Below are 16,513 nucleotides of genomic sequence, written 5' to 3' on the forward strand. Positions count from 1 at the left end.
TATGTTGTGCAGTTACACTACCGTCAAAATCTGGGGGAGGGTTGAGCACCTGCAAACATGTTTAAGCCACCACATTATGTATGTGCCTGTCCCAGGTTGGGAGCCTGTCAATCAGTAGTTGTTATTTGTTGCTGTGTGTATCATTTGTTTTTCGTTTATTGTTTTGTGCATAAATCAGTTAGTTGGCCCTTAGCTTACTCGTTTGAGTTTTACATTTGCCATTTGAAGGCCTTTATAGCTTGCTCTGCTGTACGTGTTTTGTTTTTATTTGTTAAAGGCTGTCAAATGACCTATACTGTAAAAGTACTTTTATTCGTGGGGTACCAATTTTCGTGGTTTTCGTGGATGACTCTATCCACGAATTTAAGTGTCCAACGAAATGAAACAACCATTGTCCAAATCAAGACAAGAAAGATCCCCATTTAGGTTTGACTACTAATATGATTGAAAGAATGTATTGAATGACGCCTTATCGGAGAATACTTTAATAGCAGTCACAGAACTATACCTGCATGCAAGATAATACTCATTTAATCTTTAATAATCTAAACTGTACAACTTTTGATCTTTTAATTCTCATAAAAAAATATTTTTGACGATGAAAGTCAGATTTCCGGTATTGGTATGCTAGTATGATAAAGTGTTCATTTTATATCCTCATAGTTTTCGTACATATGGGAAATAATAATTTCATGCTGGGCTTGATTATGATAAAAATCATTTGACAATTTAAGATACGTTTAAAGTATTTGTTTATGTTGCTTTTTTCTTTAGGTGACATGTGTATGGCCTAATTAACACCTTTGATGGTCTTTAATCTGTTGATCACTTTAACTTGGGTTAATAAGTGTTGTCACTAGGATTTACACGGGTCAATGTTTACTTTGCAATTTCCTTCAATCCAGACTATTTGTAACCTTCTTGTCTAAAGGCTTTAATTTTTTTAATTTTTTTTTTTAGAAAACTAAAATCCACGAATTTAAAAACCCACGAACATGTAAATATTGCTCAAACCACGAAAATTGATACCCACGAATTAAAGTACTTTCACAGTAGTTGCTAACTTCTACATCAATTGTTCTCTTGAGAAGATTTGTCTTATTGGCCACTATACTACATCTTAATTCTATCCTTGCAATATGGTATGAAATATTTAATGGGAAACAAAGGATTGAGGAACATAAATTGGTATACAGTGGTATAACAGGAGCCAACATTAGGCCAAACAAAAAAGTAATTGTGTTTACATGCCGAAAAAAATAGGGTAGGCAGGTAGGTAGGGATTTTTTTGAATTTTTAATAATTTTTTTAAGTCTATTGAAGCAACATTGTGACTTTAACAATTGTTAATCAAACCAGGTGCTCCGCAGGGCGCAGCTTTATACGACCGCAGAGGTCGAACCCTGAACAGTTGGGGCAAGTATGGACAAAACATTCAAGCGTGATACAGCTCTGAATTTGGATTGTGATCAAATTTTTGACATTATATGTTTTTTTTTTACACAAAACAAATATCAAGATTTTACAAATCAATTAAAGATTTCTTCAAACTTTTTAAATCTAAAATTAAATAGTTGACACAGCATAGGTTTCTGACACAGAATGAATGTGGTCTAATGAACTTAAAAGTTTTTTTTTTGCCTTTGAGCAATTCACTATGCTGTTGAATATTAATCCTCTCAAAAAAATGTTTGAAGAAATTTTCTTTTTATTTATGAAATCTGAAATGAGAAAAATTTAAACCCCCCCCCCCCCCCCTTTTTTTCACATCCCCGTTTCCCTTTTTCCAAAACTGATATCAATTCAAATTTCTAATGGAGTTTGCAACAATAACTACTCTTTTAAATACATCATAAGATATTAAAATGTAAAATAAAGTGCTTGTTATCACTGAATGGTAAAGATTGGTTGGTAGTAAAAGTGAATATACATTGTTTATTGTATAAAACAATAAAAAAAACTTCATCAGCAACATTTTATATTGGCAAATTTCCAATGAAGTTATTTACATAAAGTTATTGGCAAATAAAAATAGAAAATGACATCATAGTCATGTTTGGCAAATGTCCAACATACATTATCTAAAAACATTTTAGATAAGATAAGGAAAAAAAGCTTCATCAGCAACATTTTATATTGGCAAATTTCCAATGAAGTTATTTACATAAAGTTATTGGCAAATAAAAATAGAAAATGACATCATAGTCATGTCTGGTAAATTTCCAACATATATTATCAACTACTATTCTATACAAAGAAAGATAACTCCAATTGAAAATTAATCGCTATTGCACAATATTGTGCAATTAGATATTTCTTGCTATTGTGCAATACTGTGCAATTGAAAATTTCTTGCTATTGCACAATACTTGATATGGAATCCTGATTTGGACCAACTTGAAAACTGGGCCCATAATCAAAAATCAAAGTACATATTTAGATAAAGCATATCAAATAAGCCCAAAAATTTAATTTTTGTTAAAATCAAACTTAGTTTAATTTTGGACCCTTTGGACGTTAATGTAAACCAATTTGAAAACGGGACCAAAAATTAAGAATCTACATACACAGTTAGATTTGGCATATCAAAGAACCCCAATTATTCAATTTTTGATGAAATCAAACAAAGTTTAATTTTGGACCCCGATTTGGACCAACTTGAAAACTGGGCCAATAATAAAAAATCTAAGTACATTTTTAGATTCAGCATATCAAAGAACCCCAAGGATTCAATTTTTGTTAAAATCAAACTAAGTTTAATTTTGGACCCTTTGGACCTTAACGTAGACCAATTTGAAAACGGGACCAAAAATTAAGAATCTACATACACAGTTAGATTCGGCATATCAAAGAACCCCAATTATTCAATTTTTGATAAAATCAAACAAAGTTTAAATCTGGACCCTTTGGGCCCTTTATTCCTAAACTGTTGGGACCAAAACTCCCAAAATCAAACCAAACCTTCCTTTTATGGTCATAAACCTTGTGTTTAAATTTCATAGATTTCTATTTACTTATACTAAAGTTATGGTGCGAAAACAAAAAAAAATGCTTATTTGGGTCCCTTTTTGGCCCCTAATTCCTAAACTGTTGGGACCTAAACTCCCAAAATCAATACCAACCTTCCTTTTGTGGTCATAAACATTGTGTTTAAATTTCATTGATTTCTATTTACTTAAACTAAAGTTATTGTGCGAAAACCAAGAATAATGCTTATTTGGGCCCTTTTTTGGCCCCTAATTCCTAAACTGTTGGAACCAAAACTCCCAAAATCAATCCAAACCTTTCTTTTGTGGTCATAAACCTTATGTCAAAATTTCATAGATTTCTATTTACTTAAACTAAAGTTATAGTGCGAAAACCAAGAAAATGCTTATTTGGGCCCTTTTTGGCCCCTAATTCCTAAAATGTTGGGACTAAAACTCCCAAAATCAATCCCAACCTTCCTTTTGTGGTCATAAACCTTGTGTTAAAATTTCATAGATTTCTATTCACTTTTACTAAAGTTAGAGTGCGAAAACTAAAAGTATTCGGACGACGACAACGACGACGACGACGACGACGACGACGACGACGCCAACGTGATAGCAATATACGACGAAAATTTTTTCAAATTTTGCGGTCGTATAAAAAGGTAAATACAAGAATGTGTCCCCAGTACAAGGATGCCTCAATCGTGCTATCATTTTCTATGTTCAGTGGACTGTGAAATTGAGGTAAAAACTCTAATTTGGCATTAAAATTAGAAAGATCATATCATAGGGAACATGTGTACTGAGTGTTAAGTTGATCAGACTTCAACTTCATAAAAAACTACATTGACCAAAAAACTTTAACCTGAAGCGGGACAGACAGATGGAACAAACGAACGGACATACAGACCAGAAATCATAATGCCCCATTACTATTGTAGGTAGGGCATAAAAAACTTTAGGGTAGTTAATACAAATAAGAGTAGGTAGGGGTATAGTAAACATACTTTTTTTGTTTGGTTCTAGCTCTACCTACCTGAGGTAACATTACAAATAATTCACTGAACAATGGTCGTCTTTCTGGATCATGTTCCCAACATTTGGTCATTATCTGGTAGTATTCTTTAGGACATAAATCTGGTCGCTCTAGTCTTTGGCAGTTTGGTGCATCTATTGATTCTAATATCTATCATAGAAACAAAAAAATAAATAAACTACATAGAAATGTGTAAATTTTATCATTTTTGTTGAAGTGTAATAGTAACATGTCATACAGCACATAACCCAAATAATTCAGTCCCACTCTATCTCTCTCATTTTCTAGGGCCAACTTTCTTCATATAGTAAAAATGTGCCATGAATACTGGATTTTGATTGGTGCTTTCTGTGAGAAAGCATATCGGCTGCCAGCATAGTTTTATCCAGTCAAATATCAAGTGAATGCTGGATGAATGATTGATAGTAGGCAAGATATTCTAGGGTATTTTAGCCACCATAGAGCAACAGAATAAAATCTATTCATCGAGTACAGTTGAAAAATTATTTTCTTTGGTTATAATTATTAATTATTATGTTTGTTACCAAACCTATTTTTTGGTGGGTTAGTGTTGCTCAGTCTTTATTTTTCTATGTTGTGTTTTGTGTACATTTGTTTGACTGTTTGTCATTTTTGTGTTTTAGCCATGGTGTTATCAGTTTATTTTTCTATTTATGAGATTCATCTGGTATCTTTCGCCCCTCTTTTTTTAAAACAACTATAGCAGAACTTACTTGTTGACCAGTTAATCCTGCCCATGGCTGGAACCCGTATGTAAATATTTCCCATAATGTAACACCAAATGCCCAAATATCACTGGCTGAGGTGAATTTTAAATAATTTATACACTCTGGTGCACACCTAAAAAAAGAAAGCAGTAATTTTCATGTTAATTTTTTTGACATCTACACTAAACAACTATCAAATGTGAATTTCTATTTCAGTAATATTTTGTAAACAGTAAACCTTCTAATTTTTGGTGAATCTGGCAAGCAAAAAAATAACAAATATTAATTGTTGAAATCTGATTCAGCTGAGGAGTAAACGTGATAAAAACTTATCTGAAAAAAAATTGTTGGTTAATAGTATTAGTAGTCAACAGTACTCAATATTTTTTCATACATTATGTAAATTGGTACTGTAAAATATATCTATTTGAAGTATTTTGAAGAAATATGATACACATTTTTATAACTTTAAAATGTATTTTTTTTTCAAGGTTTTTGTATTCTCATTATGAAAATATTATTTTTGAAGTCAAAAAGCAATTTACTGACTAATGAATGATAGATCAATTCACTGATCCATTTAATTGTCTTCCTTTTTTACATGTATTAAAAGAATGATAAAACGTGATGGCACCAAAGAATTTCCCTTTATCATATGTGTTTTGTCTAAATCAACCTTTGGTTTTGATGTTGGTGGTTGATCTCTTATTTCTTTTTTAGTATATTGTTTTGTACATATATCGAGCCATTAGCATTCAAGTTTGATTTTTTTACATTTGTCATTTCGAGGTGCTTATAGCTTTCTATGCTGTATGGATATTGCTCATGGTTGAAAGCTATGGTGACCTATATTTGCTAGACTTCTACAGGATATGATCCCTGGTAGAGAGTTGGGTCATTGGCAATCATATCATATTTCTTATTTTTCATAAGGCTTCGGTTGCTGAGTGGTCTAAGTAGTTACTACTGAAACAACTAGCCAGTCAACACTGAGGTTGCCAGTTCGAAACGCGGGTCCCCTCGAATTCAATCTTAATTGACTAGGATTGTCAGTTTTCCTATTGAAGATTGGTGGTTTTCACGGGACACCTCGGCTTCCTCCACCAATAAAAATTGGCTGCACAAAATAGCCTAAATGTGGTGCTTAAAAGTGGCGTTAAAACACCAAAAATCAATCAATCTTATTTTCATATTGATCATCATATTACATTTCTTATTATTATTCTTTGTTTCTAAAACACAAAAAAATTAAGATTATCTCCCTTATACCAATGACTGTAAATATATATGGAACTTACCAAGCTATAGGCAATTTTAGGTTTAGACTAAAATTACTCTGATAGTAATCTTTACCAATACCTAAGGCTCGAGATAATCCAAAGTCACTTATTTTTACCTGAAAGAAATAGAAATATAAATGTCATAAAGTACATTGATGACAAGTTCATCTGATTGAATAATTCTGCATTTGAATTTACAGCTAATTTCCTACTGCATGTAAAGCAAAACTTTGGTTGGCTTGCTTGCTTTGTTTGTATAATTGTTTATACAAGCTTTGTAAATAAGATTGACATCTTTAAACAATTATATATATAGGCATAGTTTAACCTGTATATATAATATATTTTTTTAATCTAATTGGGTGTTATCCTAATATAAAAACAAAACAAGCAAGCTAACTAAAGTCTTGCTCTACATGCTATAGGAAATTAGCTGTAACAACATTTAAGGAATGACTGTAATATTTTTTCTGTCTATGAAGCAATAACATTTAAAATTTGGTGCAAACTGAATAACGCGTGCACCACATTTTTTATGTTATTTCGAATAGACAGAAAAAATATTACAGTCATTTCTTATAATTTAATTCTAAATTCCATTTTAAACCGTAGAAACCCATGAAAAAATGTTGATGATGTCACGGTCACATGTCTAAATTATGTCTATGGGCTCATAACAAAATAACGTCAGCCAATCAGAAGACGTGTTACATCCAAAATTAAATTATTGTCTTATATTATATATCTTTTTTCTCCGATCTAAATTGATGAGGATTGCAAGTTTTCCTGCAGAAAAATTGGTGGTTCTCTCATGATACTCTAGTTTTTCCAATTATTTAAAACTAGCCGTCATGAAAGAGCCACAAGTGCTAAAAGTTGAATAAATAACCACAGGGTTTGAAATTAGTAGGGGCCCACTCACCAATGGCCCCTAAAATTTGGTGTGGGCTCTTAAAGTTTCAGCTTTTCTTTAGAACTATATATATTGGCCACAAAATTGAAGCTGTTGGCTACCATTGCCAAAACCTTAACTTCAATCCCTGAGTGGGTACTAACAATCTATCAATCTATAATTTACCTTTAAGTATTACATGTTTTGTAAAATACCATCTTTTATAATTTGTAGTATGATTTTTGCGTTTAAAAAATTATACAGATGAGTTGAAAGGTGTGTTTGTAGAAATACCAAAATGAACTACTTTTATATATCAAATGTTAGTAAATTAATGTATAACTGTGCTGAACTGTACAAGGGTTTCATAATTCTTCCTGTTAAATGGTACTTTTCACATTTATATAGTACTTTTCAATATATTCCATGAATACCTAAATATCAATTTTCTAAAATTCAGGCAGTACTTATCAGAAGTATAGAATTCTAATAAATGGATTGTATTGACATTCTTGATGATGCAAACCTGTAGTTTTATACAAACATGTCAAAATGACCTCATCACATTTCTCTTCCTTGTGGCAATAAGTAAATAAATTTTTGAACATAAAATCAAGAACTTAATCTTAGAAAATTAAGAGAGTTATCTTACCTTAGATTTACTAAACACCAATATATTTCTTGCAGCTAAATCCCTATGAATTAAACGTTTACTTTCTAAATAACTCATTCCATCACAAATTTCTTGAGCAAAATCACAAAGTCTTGGTAAAGGAAAGTCAGTTCGTAATGATTGTTCTTTCAGGCACTCTAATAATGATCTCATTGGAGCTAATTCTGTTACCTGTAAGATAGAAAATGAAAAACTTAAATTTCTAGTCGTTTGAAGATTTCATGGTGGTACCCAACACTTTAACTAAAATTAATTTGGCTCGTTTAATTTTCTTAAAATTTTGACAATGTATTTACTTTGACCCTTTTACAAAAATATAAGAATTTCAAAAAATTTGAACCAACCCTTTTATCAGAAAAATTACACTGGTTATATAGCAGTTTGACAAACACTTATTTTGATCATTGAGAAGCTTAATATTCCCTTAACAACACAACGTCATTAAAACGTTTAGCTGATTTTACAGAATTATCTCCCTGTAGTGTTAGGTACCACCTTAAGTTCTATGTTTATTTTAATTTATAGAAATCATTACTAGCCAACACTTTACTGGAATGTGATTATTGTTTCTTCCTACTATTTATGATACTTTCATACAATATCAAAGTAACATTATTATCTGCAAAAGATGGTGGTATATGTTTTTTCAGCAATACTTTAACAGTTTGGTGCTCAAGTGCATTTTACTGATTTCTGTTGCTGTGGAAATAGAAATATCTAGCTTAAAACATTTGAATAAAAGGTACTATCTTATATAATTTGGTCTCTGGTGAAGCGTTGTCTCATTGGCAATAATACCACATCTTCAATTTTTTATTTTGTGTGTATTTTCTTCTTCTTAAATTTTGGTATGTATGTTTATCTTATGTATTTCTGTCATGATTCATCATTCTTAGAGAGAATAGTAATCTCCTGACATATTACATGGATCCAATACTCCTAAACAAACTGATTATGACTGCAACATTAACATTCTGCACAACATTATAGGTTTAACAAGTGGTCAGAAGCCAAGGTGGACAAAATTATTCTATACCAATGCTTTAATGGTAAACTTTCCAAACTTGGTTTAATCATAGGATGGAAGTCAGGGTAGATCCATTCTATACTTAAGCTATCTTCAAGCTTTAAACTGGGTATAAGCAACATATCTTTGTACCTACCAACATTAAGGAATCGTCTTTATCTAACACCACACCATACATTCTAACAATATTTTCATGGTCAACATTCTGCATAATATTAGCCTCCTTTAAAAATTCTGTTGTTCCTGTGTGCATTTTTTCTTTTGTAAGGCATTTTATTGCAACTTGGACCTGAAATATATTATTAAGTTTTAATAAAATGACTGCATTTCAAAAGTTCTCCTCATGTATATTTTACATTTTTTCTTCAAAAGCTACTGAGGCTTTTAATGGTAAGTTTCTTTCTTTTTTTATTGTATTGATGTCATCAACTCGTATTCTAGTGTGTGTTTTCATTTCGTTGCTTTAATTGTGTTATCACATCATAGTGTAATGTTTGTAAATATTGCTAGTTCATCCGGTAACAGTACCCAAAAAGTCCCTTATTCTACCTGGACCAATATTATTATTCAGAGTTATTAGTCTTTGCTCTAATGCCACTCCCTTCACAAAGAAGCAGCCAGTGGCAATTCCAGAACTTTTCATAAAGGGGCCCTGATTGACCTAAAAGGGGGGGGGGGTGCTACAGTCATGCTTCCTATGACAGCAAATACAAATTCTTATCTTTCAAGTTCAAAACAACCATTGAATCACTGAAGGTGAGTATATGAGACCACATTGAGGCTGGACATGAATGAGACAAGGGGCAGTGTCTATCACTACACAGATTTTCATTCATTTTAATGTACAATCAATTATACGTACTACACCATATGAACAATAAATATGTTATGCATGGCCTTATATAAAATAATTAAATGATCAGGTGACATTTACAGTTGGGATGAGGAAACATGAGATAACATATTGAATCATTCATTATTCTCTGATGGTAGATGTGTGGTCTCAGCACCAATGGCATTAAATATGTACTCATTCTACACAAATCCATACACTTCATTTCTAATGAAAATTTTAAAAAAAGATACAGCATTAGTTGAAAGTTCTATCAAAAGTTGGAAATAGCTATTTCATGTCAATTATTCATCTGTAAAATGAGTTTTTATCTACCATTGAGAATTTAGCATCATGATTATACAAAGGATGTCTTTGTTAGTAAGTTTATGTACCTTATCACATATAACATGCAATCATGATGATTCAATGGCAGTTGATACATTTTTCAAACAGAAATAAAATTGAGAATGGAAACGGGGAATATTTCAGCTGTATTTGGCAAAACTTTTAGGAATTTTGGTCCTCAATGCTCTTCAACTTCATACTTTATTTGGACTTTTTAATTTTTTTAGATTCGAGGGTCACTGATGAGTCTTTTGTAGACAAAACACACATCTGGGGTAAATACAAAATTTAATCCTAGTATTTATGATGAGTTTAGTTCAAAGAGACAACAATCCAACCAAAGAGCAGATAACAGCCAAAGGCCACCAATGGGTCTTCAACAAGACTGATTTTTATTTGGAATAATGTTCTTAGTACCCAATAAGGGTCTTCAAAACAATTCAACATGTCTAACTTTTTGTGAATGTTTTAAATCTTATTTATTTTTATTTTTTTCTATACAACTCTTCTGAATCATGTTTTCTTTTTAATAATTTCTCCCCCATGACCAATGCTTCTTACTTTTTCTCCTGTCTCTGTAGTCCATAACCCTTGCTGTACAATACCAAACTCCCCTTCTCCAAGAGTTTTATTGATCTGGATTGAATTGGCTGGTATGATTTGTTTACAAGGAGGTCTGATGTAGGATGATGGTCGTGGAGATCTTTGTTCTGGAGGTGAAGGACTCAGTGATCGTCCAATGTCTCCACCTGATCGAGTTAAAATTGCCTGAAAAATAAATAAAATATTTATAAAACGTTGTCACAATGGAGTTTGTATGCTAGGCAAAGCAAAATAAATAGTTTTTTTTCTGTATAGCCATGGGTCCCAAGTCACTTGTAATGTCAAGGAATACAGGTTGCTGTATTCTTTAAAGACACTATACATTTCTATATCTGCCAATTTATGAAACCAATCCTACCTACATTATTTTGTAGCTTTTCAATAAATTTAGTGTGAAGAAAGACAAATGCAAGGTTTATTGTGAGAATTTTAACATCTAAACAAACTGGAAGCACTATATATATGTATATTGTTAGTATACATAACATTCAAATAAGTCAGTCTTGTCATTGCAGAAACATTCCAAATTTATACTGCTACTATTCATTTTTCTGCCATTCCCTCTATTTACTGAGATAAACATTTATACCCAAGTATAAGGTGTAACACCACGAATTCGGGCCAAGCCAGAAAGCACATACCAGAAAGTAGTACATATTTAATACAAAATAGTTCCTATGCATGAGTGTAACTTTCAAAATATGTAGGATATTTAGGTATTTTTGGCATCAAATGAAAGCTGAAGGACTTGTGATCATTGTAGAACACTTTTGGACTTTAATTATTAAAAAAACTGCACCAAATTTTGTCTGTTTGTCAGATCTGAAGTACCTGTTTTGGTACATCCAAAGTTCCGGGAACCAGTTCTTTCTTATATGCCATTAAAGGTATGCTGATTTTTTCAGTACAAGACACCATAAAGTGTTGCTTTGACATGTAATGATTGCCACTTTATTTGAACTTAAAATAAAAGAGGTATGCCTACTTGAAATGGAGGAATTTAACATAGAAAGCAATGGGACCTTGAATTAGTGGTGTGATTCCATAAAAAGGCCAAAGAATGATAACAGTCAACAGTCTATAAACAGTATCTTTTTCAAGTGTTAATATAATTGGTCCAATTTACTGCTATTTTTATAGCTACACAATAAATAAGATTATAGTTCTAGTCCAAGTAGCTGTGTGCAGTATATATTAAGTTATAATATCTTCATTTAACTTTTTTAACCTTTTATATAGATTATGACCTTGCAGTACACCTGTCTTGTAATAACAGGAAATAGTTGATTTCATAACTTATTAACCGTTCTAACAAGATTGATTACTTGTACATCTTGATTTAATCAAAGGAATATTCTTTGTGTGATGCAAAGGTCACAAGAAATAAAAGATAGAGAAACACCACCAAAAGGAGGGGGTGTATAAAAATTATTAGGTTATCTCTGCTTCATTAGGGCCATTCCTCATGCAACTTATGTCAGACAAATATCAAATCTTTTGCATTTGTAAGGGTGGACCCAGCCATGATTCTCAAAAGGGGAAAGGGGAACCCATGCCAGGGAAAAACTCATGTCAAAAGCATTTATCATCAGACAAATGGTTCCAACCCTTGAATCCCCCTTCCCCCATTGGATCTCCCACTGATTGGTGAATTACAAATTAAAATTGTGTCCAGTTGCACAAGCTTTTATGTTCCTTATCAAATATACCTGCATACCTATTTATCATTATTGATCATACAGTATTTTTAAAATGTAGGTAGTGAGACATTTCTTTTCTAGGCACAGGCTGGCAAGAAAAATACTTTGTGTTATAACCTCTAAATTGGAATAAAAAAGTCAACAACATCATAAAAAAACAAAAATTAGCTTTCCTAAACTTGCATCAAGCTTTAAGTGCTCTACAATTCATCTAGATGTGTTATGGAAGGTTGAAATGAATTAAGTTACAATTAACTGCAGATCTGTACCACATGGCATGAAATAAAATACTATAGAAATAACTTGTAGTGCATTGCACAAAACAAATAAAATTTGAACATCTGCCGATTGTTGATCAACTGTTTGCCCTCAAGCTAGAAAACTGAAAACAAACAAATAGAGTGGAATATTTTGTTTTCATTTCTTCAAATATAGTATATGAATAAGTAATATCTTATGCATGTCCAGCTTGAAACATAAAGCAATGAAGATTTAATAGAAGAAGATCCAAAATGAACATAACATTGGTGGAACATTTTTTTCATTATGACCCACAAACACAGAATTTATCACCCAATTCCTTTGGTCTCCATAATTCATCCACACAAGGCCGAAAAGGAGCTTTTCTCCTTTAAACACTTCTGTTTTCGAAAAAATAAATAAAACATTTCAAAAGTATGTATTATATGTAATATTATGTTTTTTTTTAAATGACGAAATGACAAAAAATTTACAATTATTTCCTAAATATAACAAATTACCTTGTTAAATACATTATTAAACAAAGCAGGAAATTTAACATCCTGTCAAATACAACATAATGAAGAACAAAAAATATATATACATACAGGAATTCGATTCTTAAGTGACTGGAAATGCTTCTTCATTGTGTAAAATCCTCAAGAATAATAATTCCTTAAGTTATTCATAAAATCACACAAAAATACATCTGTTCTATGGGGTATCTTATCTTTTCAAGACATTCCCTAGAGGATATGTGTATATATCTCAACAAGTTTTAAATTTAATCTACACATGAATCATCAAAAAAGTATAATTAAAGAGAAATCACAAGGCTTAATTTCCATCATGATATTTAATTTAAGAGATTTTTGTGCAGACATTTAAAATTTATTTGGTATATATTTAAGGTATATTAAAACAGTTTGATGTCTATTATGTATACTGCATTTGTAAAATACTTCTAATTCTTTATCAAGCCTCAGTTGTTTAAATTGTCCTGAAGGATGGTTTTGTTTCCTTTGTATATATAACATGTAAACACTGAGCTTACAAATAGTTTCAAGCTTATTTTCTCCTTTCGAAGGGTTGGAGCAATTGTTTAAAACATTAAGATGGTATGCAGAATTTTTAAAAAAAAAAAATGCAGAATTCTAAGAGAGAGTGTCAAGACAGACATTACCAAAAGTAAAAGGTACAGAAAAAAAGTCCTTATAAAATTAAAATTTGAGCAATGTGAACTTCGCCAATACCAGGGTGCACCACTTATATGCTCCTACCCCCTTTTTTTTTAAAGGATCAATAATTTTGAGTTGGGACATATATTTGGAACCCCTTTTTAAAAACGTCCTCTTAGAAAATAGATCTAAAACCAACCTTGATTATCTATGTTAATGATGAATTTCACACTTCCCCTCTAATTCAAATAAATAATAGGATTCATCATAGTCTAATCTAAGACGTTTTACTACATATAAAAATACAAGAGCCAATTATCCACTTATAACTTGTGTAACAAGTACTTACTATATCCATCACATCAATGACCTTGACTTTTTGCCATATTTTTAAGTTTCCTAATTGGTGTCTTTAGGAGAAGGTAATAGCATGCACCTTAACCTCAGACACTTGAACAAAATGTTAGTTGTAAGTAGCTTCTATATAATAATGTTATAAGAAGATGACCTGTATTTCAGTTCCTAATACTGTAAACCAAATCATTTCCCAGTGAATTTATCATATGTCTAGTCCTTTTTATTCCACTTAGTCCTGATTTTATATTGTGATTTTTAAATTTATTTGTTGTAGTTAATTAAGGAAGGATCAAAGTTTTACATATTCATAAAGATTTACATTTGTATCATTTTTCTACTCTTGAAGCTACTTCAGGTTTACAGTAATAGTCAACTTTTACTTTGATTACCTCAGATTGACCTTAAACTTGACCTTGAATTTATACTGTATCTCTGAACTTTGTAGGATCAAGAAACTAAATCTGTTATTAATAAATCATTCATTCACAACAGCAGGGTTCCAACTCACAACGTATAGAGTTGTCAAGCCAGATATCACTACAGACTTACTACTCAGACAATTTGTCCATGAAAGCCCCTTCAGTATAAGAGTTGCTGTCAAAGACAAAGAGGAGAGACAGCATAAAACACTCACAAAGTCTAGAAAGACAGACATTATATGTACAACTCTTTAAAACAGAAAACTATGACACTGATTGAGAAGAAATCATTGACTATAATTCTAAGTGTTGTACATGACAACAACCCAGACAGTATACTGCCTACAGACAATAATACAGGTCCCAGGGTATTATTTTCTTTAGGTTTACTTGAAGTTTACTTCTACCAAACATTTTTAGATGCCATTTTGATATTATCAAGAACAAGGGATACATACAGCTTTGTACAAGGCAACAGGTTCAAAAATATTATTTGAAGTCTTTAAAGAAAAGATGGTTTAAAGATACCAAGGAGGGATCATTTATGTGTAAAAGATTAGAGTTTCTTCATCAACAGTCATCCTGTCTGATGAATTCACTTCAAATGCTACAAAAGTAATGATGCAATGGGGATCTGAGGTAAAATAGAAGGATTTGAACTCTGATAGGTTTATTCTGTTAGTAAATCCCTGCCATCTGAAAGGTTGGCAAGAGGACTTTCATTTCATTCTCAACAAATACCTGTAGTTAATTGGCGTTAACTAGTTTCCATTGTTATCATTTGTCCTCCAAATTTGTTAAGACCTTTCCTGTCATCTAGAGAAACATATGCATGACCTAAATTTTGACCCACACTTCATCAAAATGCTTAATCCAAGCTCCCTTATCTAGTACTTTTATTACAACAATGAAAATATGAATAGATTTATTAAATTTCATTTTTACAACAATATATACCTTCAAGGAAAGTTGTTTATCTTAAAAATTGAAATATTGTTGAACAGAAGGCCGTTCTAACTAAGCCAAATTCTACTTTCCCTTTACAATCAATTTTAACAAGAATATCAATATTCTAAAAAATCATAAAATAATTCCTTACCAAAAATTTCATTTTCTTGTTCTCACTACTTTTACTCATAACTATTCCAAAAGGATTGACACGCTGTTGTTAATTTTATGATAATGCGATGACTTCATTCTCCCATAACAAATACTTCATACAAGGTGTGACATCATTTCCCTTTACAAGGTGTATTAAAAAACGTAAATGTATGACCACAAAATGTGGAGAATTATAGTGATAGTAGTATACATGTAGTATGTGGTCAGTTTGTGGTCAGACACTGTCCTAAATGAAGGTACATGTGAAAGGTCATCTTTAATTTTCTCACAATATAAATAGATCTGAAATATCAGTTTATTGATTTGGATCGTGAGTCATGTTCAACAAGTAACTTCTTACGATCTGCAGACTATCAGTTTTATCAGGTTTTATGCATTTAATCAAGTACTCTGCATGCCTCGTGCATTGTGCATCAGCTTGCAAAAATTCTAGTATGACAAGCTGAGGTGCAACTCTATTTTTTTTTTAAATGTTTAAAATAGTACAAATTATATCAGATTTGATTTAATTTTCTTTTGCTATTTTTGAATGTTTGAATACAATGACATGATAAAAACTTGTCCTTTTATTTTTGTCATGACGAAAACTTTTGAGATTACCCCTTAACAATAAAAGACAAGGTCAAAATCTATTTGAACGAATTTAAAAGAAAGTGTTACGGAAATGAATACCCAAAACTAATTGATTTTCAAAAATTACTCTTTAATTTTAATTGACAAAAAAGTCTTAGACCATAATTTTTCAATTTTTTAACACATCATGTTTTTAAATATTGACTTAAATTGCATTAATTAAATTATTTTTTAATCCATAGAACATATAATTACCAAACTAGGTAAGAAAAAGTGTATGTTATTATTTGTGAATATACTTTGATCTTCATGATGAAATACCTACTAAAAGAAAATATTTCTATGTTTTCAAACAACTGTATAAACTTTTCAAATAATTTTAATGGTGTTGAAGTTTTATTTTTTTAAAGTTTATTTTCCAGTGCACATTCTTTAAGTAAATCCAGGGGGTATGACAAACCAAATTTTGTCATACCATATATTTTATGTTGCTCAAGGGTCAAAGAGTGCCATGTCTAGAGTCCTCAGCATTG

The 16,513-nt window shown here is 31.3% G+C and overlaps 1 protein-coding gene across 39 annotated transcripts in view; it reads right to left on the reverse strand.

Annotated features, from left to right (window-relative positions):
* Positions 1–16,513, reverse strand: part of LOC143056612 (uncharacterized) — a 128,441-nt gene that overhangs the window by 34,951 nt on the left and 76,977 nt on the right. For 37 of the 39 annotated variants that reach the window (XR_012972421.1, XM_076229731.1, XM_076229732.1 and 34 more), the window contains 6 exons: positions 10,350–10,556; positions 8,745–8,897; positions 7,561–7,752; positions 6,035–6,132; positions 4,743–4,869; positions 4,009–4,158 (listed from right to left, as the gene is read on the reverse strand). Coding sequence is in view for 38 of the 39 variants with exons in the window: in XM_076229731.1 (XP_076085846.1) it covers positions 4,009–4,158; positions 4,743–4,869; positions 6,035–6,132; positions 7,561–7,752; positions 8,745–8,897; positions 10,350–10,556 (927 nt within the window). In the remaining variant the exon portion in view is untranslated. Of the gene's footprint in view, positions 1–4,008; positions 4,159–4,742; positions 4,870–6,034; positions 6,133–7,560; positions 7,753–8,744; positions 8,898–10,349; positions 10,557–12,939; positions 13,062–15,384; positions 15,535–16,513 lie in introns of those variants that run through there. The other 2 variants (XM_076229757.1, XM_076229758.1) reach the window with 2 other exon arrangements.

The sequence above is a fragment of the Mytilus galloprovincialis genome, chromosome 13 (assembly GCF_965363235.1).
Source record: "Mytilus galloprovincialis chromosome 13, xbMytGall1.hap1.1, whole genome shotgun sequence".
NCBI lineage: Eukaryota > Metazoa > Mollusca > Bivalvia > Mytilida > Mytilidae > Mytilus > Mytilus galloprovincialis.